Consider the following 13,745-nt stretch of genomic DNA (forward strand, 5'->3'; position numbering starts at 1 on the left):
GAGTTATGAAATAGTTTAATAGTCACTTCATGAGTCTTGATGTTTGGCTTTTAATGGACAGCCAAGGGTTACACTTGGGCTATTTATATAGCCACTGTCCCCTTTGGATGAGGCATTTGTAGCACAAAAAATAAAAATCTCTCTCTCAAGTATGGTTCTCTTTTGTCCTAAGATTTAGGTTGTGGAATATGTGAGTGTTATTCTAATCTTATCATGTAGCATATTTCACTATCGACGATGATGATTTTGGATGAACAACTACAATAGAAAATCCGCAAAACAATTGCACTAGAGCCAAAATTTACTACTCGAGATAACATCACTTCTACTGTATATTCTGATATAATATTTTTAACAATTTTATTTTATTTTAGAAATCTCTTGCTATTCTGGAAGTGGGGGTACGATAGAAAGAGAAAATCTGTCATTATTTTATTTCAGAAAAAATTAACCACTACAAAATAATTTACAGCTAATAGAAGAGACATTACGAGCGTGGAAAATTACGTATGAGCTCACCATCCAGGGGCTAATACCTACAAAACTTGCAAAAAAATGTGATTGTACTAATAGTACCATGTGATATGGAGAGGCTATCATCCAACTTTTCATTTGAGCATATCAACGGACAGGCTATTATAACAATAATTATTATTATTCATTATCTTTGTACTGTATATAATTTTTTTAGTTTTTTTTAAATAAATATATGATGTATAGATGATAAGTAAAATAATTTAATTAATTTAAGAAGAATAAAATTAAAATAATTTTAAAAAAATAAAAATAAGTGTGGTATGTAATGTGTGAGATAATAAGTAACGAAACTTTTATAATAAAAATAATTTTATAATTTGATGAGTAATATTAAATCACATCAATTTATATAATTATTTTTGTATGATTTATTTATAGTTAAGAGTATTTTCCCCATTGTTATATGGCCATAGAATAGATTATAGACAGAGCATCGCAACGATGATGGACCCAAGTTAATGCTAGGGGGCCATGGCTCCCCAAAACTTCTAGGAAAATTAATATACATTGATCTTTTATAGTTTATAGGGATGTAATTAATTTGATCTTGTGATGGCCTTTCTTCCAAAATCACCTTGACTCAATCGACTATTTATTCATAAGCTCAACTTCAGAAAAATTCAGCCTAATTTGAAAACCAAACAAATAAAAACCCATCTCATTACAAAATAACAGGAATAATAGGAAAAAAAAAAAAATTCTATACGGTGCTGACACGTTTCACCCTACAGATTGTCTACGTGAGGACCTATCTAATCATTTTGCATGGAGAATTACAGTGTGAGGATTATGTTTGCCAGTTTCAGTGTTTGTTCGTGCTTTGTAATAATTTCTTATTATGTAATGCAATAATTCCCTTATGATTTTTAATGATAATAAGAAAAGATACATTGTTCCACTTATAAAAAAGATTATTCATCTTTAACTTCGTGAATTTATTTATTAAATCAAATCCTAATGCATCTTGCCTAATCTAGTTTTAGCTTCTAATTATAATTTATCTTGCTACTTATGCAATAGATTGATTAGTACTTTGTTTATCTATGATTATATTTATCGAATGACTGTTTATTTTGAGGTTGTAATTTTTTGACTTTAAACTCATGTCTCATAAGTAATTGAATTTATCCTTCTTGAAGCGTGGTTGTGGTTTACATAGAGACCCACAATCATTTGTAATCGTAGTTCTTTACTCAGACTGAGATCTGTTGTTATAACTTGTTTTGGTTGTTTTGATTTATTTATTTATTTATTTGGTTTTCCAATTTGTTGTGGAAGGATCTGTGATTTTTTGGATTTGTTGTTGTTTAGGATTTTTTTAGTATTTTCAGATTATTTTTCACCGTAGGTGGACGGGATGGGACAAACAGATGAGCTAGCAAGGCCAATTTACCCCCCAGAATGTAGCCGGGGCACCCCACACCCCGTGGTGCATGGCCGGAGTCAAGGGGGCAAAACCTTCCCCCGCCCATGCCGGGGAGGGATGCTTGAAGGGGGCCACCCACACTATGCTGTTAGCACTCCTATGAATGATGGTCCATAAATAAAAGAATTGTGTGCTCGCATGACTCCTTGTTAACCAGGTTACCCTGAATTTTTTGCACCCATAGGATTTCTTCTCTTTAATTGTTCATGTAGTTCAGATTGGAGCTGAAGTTCATTATATTTGTTTACCATTGTTAAGTCTTTAACTTGGATATGGTCAATGGAAACACTGAGACCTTTGATATTAGTCGCTATTTAACCAAAACATTCCATATTCAAAAAGCCCAGGGCCTGTTTGACAATTTTTTTTTCTTTTTTAATCTTCTAGCAGAGTTGGAACGCCGCTGATTTATTGACATTGCTTCGCCTGGCTTCAATGACAACGGTGGTACTAAAGAGTTTCTTGGGTTCAAAAGACCTCAAATTTGAATGGTTTAGGGTTTGATCTAGGGCCAAAACTCTTTGTTGAACATCCTCCTATGAGTCCTATCTACCTCTCCAAGCAGGATGATCAACTTCAAAGCTAAATTTGAAGTCAAGTCAGGTACTTCTGCGCAACCATCGCAGACTGGTTAACATGATACGATTCGAGAGATGCTGAGTCATTCGTCTAATGCCTACTTACATATGCTCGCAGCAATGGGAGCAGTGAAATGAACTCCCACTGGTCAATGTCCAGATATTAGTTTAGAACTTCTAGTTAACTCGATATTCCGTTCAGATATGCTGCTTAAACTCATACGAACAGCATCGATTTTAGATATTAAATGCTAGCTAGGGCTGGTAGTAGTTAATTTCGTTTAAAGAGCACTTTCTTGGTACATGTCCAGGAGTTCTGTCAAGCATAGAAAGCCCTCCTTGTGATCACTGATCATTGACTTCTTCGAATTCAAGTTCAAAGCAACAAGTTTTCAAAGAACTCCAGCTTTTTAAAATAATGCATATGCAGCTAGGTTTCGACAAATGATCTTACAAACCTCAATTCAACTTCAACTTGCATGTGGACTTAGTAGCGGTACTTGGTGGAGTAGTCCTTCGGTGCAATAACCAAACCACGACCCTTCCTTGCACCACGATACACCGTCTCAACAATGTCAATGAACTCTTGCTTGTCCTTCATAGCCCAGTTAATCTTGTTGTTGTTTCCAGTGCCAAGGTCAATCATAATGTGCTTGTTTCGGAAGAAGAACATGACTGTGGATGGGTCATAGAGCTCGTACATTGTGTTGAAATCAGGCACCTCGGTGATGTCCACAAGATATATTACAGCAAAGTTCTTAAGTGTCTCAGCAACAGATGCTAGCACTTCATCCATCTAAAATCCAAAACAAATAAATTGGACCAAAATCAGACATTAATCGAGGACAAAGACAGCTTTCACAACAAACTAAAAGAGAAATAGGATCATTTACTCATCCAAAAAATACAGCACTGATAATCACAGAGAAAAGATGGAGCAAGGGATAATGATTTCAAAAAATATTGTTTCCATTTAGGCTTTTGGAACTTAGAAAATCATCAAAGAATTATAAAAATCCTATTTTGTATTGTAAGAGCCCTGCCTCGGTGTTCCACATCATAAAAAAGAGTTTTGCTATGTACAAGCAAGTTTGCGTACCAATCTGCATACTAATATTGTTGCTTTCATATTCTAAATTCAAATTAGCATGGTTTTAATAAAATCTACTTTCTGACCAATCATATTAAATGGGTGCGCATATTAGTGCCCAGAATCGCTTACAATTAGATTTTTCCCATAAAAAAATCATGTATTTTGTATTAAATCAAATGACACCTCCAAAAAAATTACACTAGTGGCAGCGAGGATTCAAATTCCCCTGGGGGTACTACTTTTACCAAAAAAAAAAAAGGAAAACACTATATGGAATCATTTTGGTGCACCCCTTACGCACGAAACATGACGCGACTGCGTTTTGGCATTTTGAAACCAGTGTCTTCTCTCCCCTTGTCTTCTCTGACATCAATGATAACTTGCACCTTTTTCTCTATTTCCTGCAAATTTTCAGCACATCGTTCGGTAAAAACAATTCTCAAAACCCTTCTCCATATTTTCTTCCAGAAAAGTGCCTTTTACCCTTCCCTGTTTTGGCTCTCTAGACTCTAGTCTATAAGACTTCATGCCCAACCAAAAGTTTTCCCGCACAAGTTGATCTATAATTTTTCGAAGAGAGTACAATTTTTAATATCAGTCTGAGTCCTTCTCTTCTTGGTTGGTGAGTACCTTTGTTCCCCATCGCTCCAAGCTGTAGACAACTACTACTACCAATTGTTGGAAGTTTGGAACCCAAATATTTAAATTGTGTATTGGGTTCTATCATTAAGGTTTTTTTTCGGTTTAGTACAAAAAGTTCAGACCTTCCAAATCTGCATCTCTAACCATTTAGGGTGAAATTTTTTCAGTTTTGGTTTTCCATGGTAAACACTGTTTGTGAAACAGGTTTCATCTGGGTCTGAAGTATAATCCCAGTTTGCCTACTCTGCAAGCCGTCAAAGTCCACTGATTTGATTCCTTGTTTCAAACCAGGGTATTGAGAGAAATGTTAAAAGGTATCTAAAGTATAACACTTTCTGCAAGATTTTTGTGTTCACATCTGAAATATTTAAGATTTCTGTGTCTGGGGTTTTCAGTCTAATGCAAATTGAAGGCCCTGAACATGGCCCATCTTGTTCCCAGTGTCCTCCTCAGGCTTCTGCAGCACAGCCCATCTTGAAGGCCCCGAACACAGATATAAAGGTTGCCGGAGAGCACAGGTCGTTGCTATTGCAAGTTGTGAGCATTTTTCCAGTGCTTGCAGGTGGTGAGTTGTTCCCAAACAAAGGCTTTTATCTCAAGGTTTCAGATTCCTCTCATGCCACTTATGTATCCCTCCCTGATGAGCAAGATGATCTGATTCTTAGTGACAAGATCCAACTGGGTTAGTTTATTCACATGGAGTGTGGCTGATTCGGAGATCAGAGAAGAAGAGAAGGGGAGCTGAAAATCGGAGCTGATTTCGCAGAGGAGAAGAGAATAAGGGGAGAGGGCATGGCTGTGCTCTCATATTCTGCAGAGGAGAAGAAAAGAAGGGGAGATGATTTTGCAGAAGGGAGAAGAAGGGGAAAACGCTGGTTTCAAAACGCAGCATTTAATATTGCCACATTATGTTTTGTGCGCAAGGGGTGTGCCAAAACAATTGCATATAGCGATTTCCAAAAAACAATTATATTACTGTTGCTGGCCTAGTCATTTAACCCCACAGTACCTGACAACTGTGGTGCCCTCAGAACTAATGGACTTTTTCATGTTTTGTATTTCAAAATGAGTTGCCAACCCAAATTCGTGCTCCATTTTCTATCAAGCAAAAAGTCTCCGTCTCCCTTGGGCATCAGGCCAGAGCATCTAAAGAACTCTAAGCCCTCTCAATAAAGTACACAGGCTCAATATAAAACTCTAGAACACAACTGTTAAGCCCAATTAAATTGGGGATTGTCTGTATCAAGTCATATTTCAACCAAAAAGATCCATTTATATAATGTGACCAAATTCCATACTGGCTGACGGCTGTCATCCTGTTACAACTCTCAACCTTACTGCTGGTTTAGAACGGACTCCACATCATGTCCCATCAATGCATGCAAATAAATATTTACCATGACAGTGGTTCCCCAAATTCCACTAGCCACCAAATTAACTACAAAAGCATATTGTTTGTATAGGGTATGTAGACGCGTATGGTGTGGCATGTGAAAAAATTACCACTCCAAACGATCTAAAGCAAAACAAAACTTGCAGACGCGATATAAAGAAAACTTTTAGCAAAGGGAAAAAGTTTAAAGCCTTTTATGCCAAAAACACTGATCTAGATTAGCAATCTTTCCTATTAAGCAATAACGGTAGTTCTTTTAAACAAACCAAATGACGAATAAACTCTAGCAATTAGAAAATTGAAAAACCATGAGTATTAGCCTTGTTGAGCAAAGAAGCATCTCAATAATGATGAGACGAACAAAAAATTTAAACAAGAACAAGTTCTCCATTGCCAGCAGTACCCACTAACCTAAAAATTACAAAACTTTATAGCGAAGTCACAGTCAATACTGTGGGTAAATACAAATTTCAGTTCTTTTGTTCTACAATACAGTGGGTATACTAGTAATATACGTGTTATGTAAGAATAGGGTTTCTGAGTTCCTAATTAGTGAAATAAGATAGATGAATTTCATCTAGTAAAAAAAAAAAATAGCGTTAAACCCCGAATTTCGAATAACCATCTGACATAAAATAGATCTCAAAAACACATCGAGAGAAAGGGAGGGAGGGAAGGAGAGGAACCTGCATGCAGGTCTCGTCCCAATCATGGCCGAAACGAATGACGACGAGTCGCTCTTCCTCAGCCAGGATGGCCTGATCTACAGCCCATCCAGAGTGCAGGTGCGGCAGCAGGTATGACATCCCACCTTCTTGTTCTTGTTCTTGTTCTTATATTCCTCCTTATTCTTCAATTTCTGTGAACAAAAAATGAAGATGATGACTTAAATAGTAGCAGCCGACAAAAGCGATTGAATCACAAATGTGGGGGGGTAAAATTAGGGGTGTAACCGGTCCGGTCCGGTTTTAGACAAAATTTATGACCAAACCGATATGTACCAGTTTTGCATTTTCAAAAACCGATTATGCACCGGTTGCCCCCCTAAACCTATACTTCCGGTTTTACCCGTTCCGGTCCGGTTTTCCGGTTTTAATAATCTACCATAAAAAAAGCTGCCATAAAAATACTGCTCCCATGTAAAAAATCTGCTGCCATAAAAAATGTGCTATAAAAAAATGTGCTATAACAAAAGAACTGCTATAGAAAAATCTGCTATAACAATATAAAATCTGATATAAAAAAAATCTGTAACAACAAAATAAACCCTAAATCAGAAGCTCATTAAAGTTGTTATAATATGCAGTTATGCACATATTGATACCAGTTCACAAAAAAAAAAAAAAAAAAAGAAGGATCAACCAAAACTGAATTTTTTTATAAGTGTTCAATAGACACCAAATAAATTGATAAAAAGGAATCTCAAGTACAGGAATTGCAATGACAAGCCAAAAGGGCAAAGTACCCTGCCTCTCGTTACATAGCACAAGAGAAAAAGCTTTTGGGTTCCTTATATCAATACACGCAGAATAAAGATTAATAGAGAACGAAAGATCATCAATGCAATAACAGAAAATTCAAATAGAGAATACACACAAAAAGAATACACTCAGAATTCACACATAAAGAAATTCAAATAGAGAATACACACAATGCAAGAAAACATTGTAATGATTCAAGAAAACACAGAACACACAAGAAAACCAAACCAGTAGAATCACTGATTGACATCCATTCAACCCAAAAAAATTAATCAGGTTCAAATCTACTGACAGATATATATGAACAAACAAACAAAATTACCCACAAAAACAAAAAGGTAAAGAAATCAAGTTATTTTCAGCTGGATGGGGAACTATACATGTTCATCCTCAATGGGAGCTATACAACATTTATAAACCCTAAATCCTAAAATATAAAATATAAAATTATACCTTCTACAATTATAAAATACAGATTCAGCTTGATGGGGAGCTATACAACAAAATTATAAAATATAAACCCTAATCAGATTTCGAAATCTGTAAAAAATCCTAAATCTTAAATCTGTAAATTCGAAAAAAAAAAAAACTAAATGAAATGAATCAATTAGAAATAAATTGAAACATTGTAAAGATTTATGAAGTAAATGTAAGATCTTGAAAATTAAAAAGCATATATATGTTCACATACCGATTAGCTCGCCGAGAGAGGGGAAAACAATATCTGTGATTCTGTAGCCTCGGGAACAACTGGAAGTGGAGGAGAACAGAACGGACCAACAGTGTCGACGGCGAGGGTCTGTTGACGGCGTGAGAGAGGGGCTGAGAGTGAGAGACGGCAACGGGGACTCAGGGACTCGACAGGCAGAGCAGGGATGGGCGCCGGGGGGGGGGGTTATGTCCGTAATTTTATATATCCCCGTTAAGCGACGCCGTTTTGAGAACTAGATGAAAGCAACCAGCAACCCAGGCTCCCATTAAACGACGCCGTTTGGCCTTTGGGACGAAAATTTAATCTATATGCATAATCTATACAGTATATATAGTATAGTATATTATATATATATATATATTAATTGTATATATATAATATATATATAGTGATATTAATATATAGTATACTATAGTATATATTATAATACTAACTATAAATTATACTATTTTAGTGATACTATCATAATAATACTATATACTACACTAATACCATATATGGTTATATATATTTTGTTATAGTGATTTAACTTATTTTAGTGATTTATATATAATACTATAGTATAGTATTAGTTATAGTGATTTAGTATAACTATATTAGTATGACTATAACTATAGTCTATATTAGACAATTAGTATAACTATATATTAGTATTAGTTATAGTGATTTAGTATAACTCTACTAGTATAAATATAACTATAGTCTATATTAGACTATAAGTATAACTATAGTGAGTTTGTTAATTGTTATATTAGTATTTGTTAATTTTTATAGTGATTTAATTTATTATAACTATATTATTGATAGCATTATAGTGATAATATTAGTATAGTAATTTAGTATTAGTATTACTATATCATTATTTTATATGTGATTATTTGGTATAGTGATTTATATACTAATTTATATATAGAGTAAAGTATATTACTAATATTAATATATTATTAGACTATAATGTTATTATAAATATTAGTATTAATTATAGTGATTAGAATAACTATATATTATTATTTGTTAATTGTTATAGTGAGTTTAATTTATTATAACTATATTATTGATAGACTATAGTGATAGTATTAGTATAGTAATTTAGTATTAGTATTACTATATCATTATTTTATATGTGATTATTTAGTATAGTGATTTATATACTAATTTATGCATAAACTTAAAGTATATTACTAAGAAAAATGATAGAGCTCCCACTGGAGCTCTAGTGTATTTTATTATGTGTATTTTTTAGTTCTTTTTTTTTTATACAGATTTTTAAAATATTTTTAAAAAATAAAAAAAATCATAATATTATTAAATAATATTTTCTTAATCACGAAATAAAATAAAAAATATTTTTTATGACTTTTTATTTTACTTTGTGATTAAGGAAGTATTTTTTATGATTAAGAAAGTGTTTTGAATGATGTTCTAAATTTATTTTATTTTTTAAAAATATTAAAAAATATTAAAAAGTCTATATAAAAAATAACTTAAAAAAAAAACACATGTACATACATACTACAGCTCCGGCGGGAGCTGTAGCATCATCCTATTACTAATAGTAATATAGTTATAGTATTAGACTATTAGTATTAGGTCATAAAATGTAAATTGTAATTAATATAAATTATATACTAATATATATTAGTATTACTAATATACTAATGTCTCATGTACTTATCAAAAAATAATATTGAGAATTTATTAAGCCATCAAAATTTAGTAATAATATTTGAGTGATTTTCTTTATTTTTTTTTTCTAACTTCTTATGATAAAATATTATTAATAATTTAATATATATTTTATGTTTAAAACATATGATCAATTAAATTTTCATGTTTAAGATTAAACTTTTATTTTATAAATTATAATAACATTATCTTATATATAATTATAATTTATATTATTAGATATATTGTATATAAAATTAAAAAAATAATTAAAAATATATATTAAATAGAACCGGTCCGGTCCGGGCAAAAAATGTCCGAAACCGAAACCAAACTGGTTCCAGCTGATTTTTCAATTCCGAAAACCGGTTCCGGACCGATCTAGTCCGGTTTTCTGAGTTTTTTTACACTCTTAGGTAAACTACACTAGGCTCAAAGTGATTTTAAAGACAGAGTCCATCAAAGGACCATCACTAGAAGATAAATGAAGAGATAGGGAAAGGGGATAAGAAAGGACCAAGGGACTAAGGGTGAGGGTGTCAGGAGAAAGTAGGAAAGTGAGAGGGTCAGACACGCCAAGCAAATATCCATTACCACTACCGAGACGCAAGCAAGTAGATGGTCAGATAAAAGGGACAGGGAGCCTACGGGTTCTGGGACTTTTGGATTGGTTTTGACTTCTTTTTCGACCTCAGGACATAGAGCTCTAGATAGAATACCTTCTCCAACAAGTAGATTTACAACTCCCATTGTACAGTAAGAAATGAGAGACTACGAGAGACTGTAAACAAGCATATTATAATGAAATCTCTCTTCCCCAAACCCCTGTGGACGTAGGCTTAGTGCCAAACCACTTAAATCCGCGTGTTCATCTCTTCTTATTTTCTCTACATTTAAATACTGTTCACTGTCATTGATGTATGCACCAACACCGTACAACCGCACTGGACCACTGCGGGGGTGCTCCAAACAACACCGATCGAGGCCCAGTTCACCTCAATGCGTCTTGGGAATGGATCTTTCTTCCCTTCCAGGTTGCACCATTTTTAGATGTTAACAGTGGTGTCGTTTGTGGGATTGATATTGTTTTTGCACCGAAAGCGGAAGAATAATGATTTCTCGGCACGCTAAATAATCTCTGAAGGAGTAGATGAAAGTTTTCCAGATAAGTATCTTCAGCCTTTCCACTTTTATTTTTATGAAAAATACTACTACAGAAAAGGGACGAGTGAACCTTTCCTCACCTAGGAGATTAAGTACACTACACTTAAAATGCTTTTATATGCACACAACGTGTAAGTCGGGAACCAAACTTCACGGCCACTTGGGTTGTAAATGTCATTGCTTCGTGTACTTTACGTACATAGTACATTTGGAATACACATGGCGCATACACATGCACAATGGGCAAACACTATGCACTTAAGTGCACAGTGCCTGCATGGGCATTACGTTCTGACTGTGCATGGCATGCACAGTGCAGGTGCGTTCAACAGTTCAATGAGGAGCTCATGGCAGCCTATCGTGAGCTCGTAGGACCTGTTGGTGGCCACCGTTAGGTCCTGTCCCAACCGGTGGGGCACCCTGGACCCACAACTGGCATACAATGGCAAACAGCCACGCACCCGGTGCACCTCGGCGTGCACTCAGGGAGAGGCTCGCGGCACCTCACGGCGAGCTTAGTTGGCCTGGGACGAACACTACTTGGACTGCGGGCGCCATCTGCCTCAGTTGGGGAAACCCATGACAACAACAACAACAAGAAAGCAGTCGCCAGCAGCCGGGCACGACAGCACACAGCAACAGGCACCTACTGAAGCAGCACCACTGGAGTAGCACCGACGGTCACCTACTGAACCGTCGGCGCCGTCTGTCCCCTTGGGGATGGTCCCCGACCACCCCTCATAGCGAGGACCTCACCACGCAGGTCCCATGCCCGAAATCGTGCATGGCCGACATTCTCCTCGGCCCAGTCGCACTATCGCACAGTAAGGGTACCGGCGGCCACCACGTGGACTGCCCGCATTTTTTGTCCCCTCTAGGACTACATGTCGGCCATGCACCGCGGACAGGACTCCAAGGCCTTTCCTCCACAGCCATGGGCTCGTCGCTCAGTATTTTTAAATTATTTTACTACAATTCACAAACTATTATCTATTATTTTACTATTATTCACAAATCATCTGAGATACTCTTAGTATCCAAACAGACCTTAATTGGTTTTTGGGAAACTAGCTCAAATGATAGCAATGAATTAGGGGATGTTTGCGGAATGAGATGAGATGCGAAATCTATGAATAGTAGTGAAATAATTTGAGTTAAGATGTATTATTGAGTTTTGGAGAATAAAAGAGAAAAAATTGAATACAAATCTTATAAAATCAAAATATTGTTAGAATATAATTTATTATTATTATTTTTATTTTAAGATTTGAAAAAATTGAATTATTTTTTGTGCTTTATTATAAAGTTTAGAAAAATTATAATTATTAAGTAATGATTAAATAAAAAAATTAAAAATTAAAAAATATTTATGTTTGAGTGATATTTAAACAGAAAATGAGACAATAAACTTTTTTGACGAGATGAGATAAAACCATCTCTATTTCCAAACAATCCTTAACCTCCCAATATCGTGCTCAGTAGTACCCACAATTAGTAACATGCATATCTGAGCTTGCTTTGCTACTCCAATATGTCCAAGATGCAATTAAGTGCTCAGAATAGGAGCTTAACGCTCTTGTTAACTCGTCATCTCTACCTTCGCTCGATAGCTCTCCCTCGCGAGTACCTTTTGCTCAAATTCCTGGCCTGATCTTCGCTGAATATCACTAATACAATATTCTTTTAGGAAGTCAAATATCGTCAAAAGCACATAATCCTTAACATTTATAAAGAGATACTGGATTAAAACCAAGACTTAACCACATTTCTCTTAGGGGATGTTTGGAAAAATTTATCATTTTATTTCATCTCATTTTTTTCTCAGACATCATTCAAACGACATCGTTTAGATACCCATCCAGTAGATCAAGTTGTGTGAAAGGGCACGGTCCAAGCAACTTGGTTTATTTTATTTTTTATAAAAGCACTTGTGTTGAAACGACGTCGTTTATACGTAAGGGTTATTAAACCCTAAATGTTTTTTCTCCCAATCCTGAGTCCCTTCCTTATGTAGACGGCATACCTTCTTCACCCCGAACCCCTATTCGGCCTTCACACCCAGAGCCCCATGAAAAACACCCAAAGCCCATCAGCCCCACGTTGCCACGCCGGTCACTAGTTTCTACCGTCTAGTTGCCAATCATCACAGCTGCCGGCTAAGATGAGATTTCTTAAATTTCTCTGCTTGAGCTTAATTAGGGGGTAATATTTTTTATTTTTCGATGTAAATTTTGATAATATGTGAGGAGCTCATCTTATTGTTGTAGAATTGTTTGTCTAGTAATATTGTGCATGATTATTTGATTCCTTTATCACCGGATTGTTGTAAAAAAAAATTTTTTGACCGGATAGTTATTACATTTGAATTGATAAATATAGTGCTATTATGCTCTTACTGCCATTGACGTACAAGATAAAACCATTTCATTTTATTAGGTACCCATGATCTGTGAATTGAAACGTGTATAAAAGCCTACCATTTATGCACTGATAAGGCAGCATATTTGTGAATTTAAAAACTCTAGATAATCATAATCTGTGAATTTAAACTAATACTTAATGATTAAACCGATTTTCTAAAGTTTTTATATAGGTTAGACGAGTATAAATATAAGAGTTCTTCTACTCATCATTCTTATATCACACACCTGTTAAGGAGAAAAAAATAAAAACAAGTGTGTGGTATAGAGATGATGAATAAAATTTTTTTAAATATAATGACAAATTTGTTTTGCTAAGCTTACAGTACTTGCTTGTTAAGGCTCGGTTTGGATTGAGAGGAGCTCTCAACCCATCTCTCATCATTATAATTTTTACAAATTTCTACATAAAATATAATAAATAATTTAATTTTTTTTAAATCTAAAAATACAAATAATATTAATTAAATAATATTTTATTACTTTCATTTCAACTTACTATTCGAACCGAACGGAAGTTAATTAATTTTTGTCTCATTCTTATTAAGAAGTTGAATTTCTTTTATCTCACAACATGCAAGCCTAATAAAAATTCAAACAATTTATTTTTTAATCTCCGAATATTTCACAAGAA

At 34.7% G+C, this 13,745-nt stretch overlaps 1 protein-coding gene across 1 annotated transcript; it reads right to left on the reverse strand.

The window, feature by feature from the left end:
* Positions 1 to 2,803: 2,803 nt before the first annotated feature.
* On the reverse strand, positions 2,804 to 8,032 carry LOC108998021 (thioredoxin-like protein YLS8). The gene is made up of 3 exons (XM_018974444.2): positions 7,842 to 8,032; positions 6,356 to 6,528; positions 2,804 to 3,337 (listed from the first exon to the last, which is right to left on the reverse strand). Exons 2-3 carry the CDS (start codon positions 6,473 to 6,475, stop codon positions 3,029 to 3,031), a joined length of 429 nt encoding a protein of 142 aa, XP_018829989.1. The 5' UTR covers positions 6,476 to 6,528; positions 7,842 to 8,032; the 3' UTR covers positions 2,804 to 3,028.
* Positions 8,033 to 13,745: the final 5,713 nt, after the last annotated feature.

The sequence above is a fragment of the Juglans regia genome, chromosome 2 (assembly GCF_001411555.2).
Source record: "Juglans regia cultivar Chandler chromosome 2, Walnut 2.0, whole genome shotgun sequence".
Lineage (NCBI taxonomy): Eukaryota > Viridiplantae > Streptophyta > Magnoliopsida > Fagales > Juglandaceae > Juglans > Juglans regia.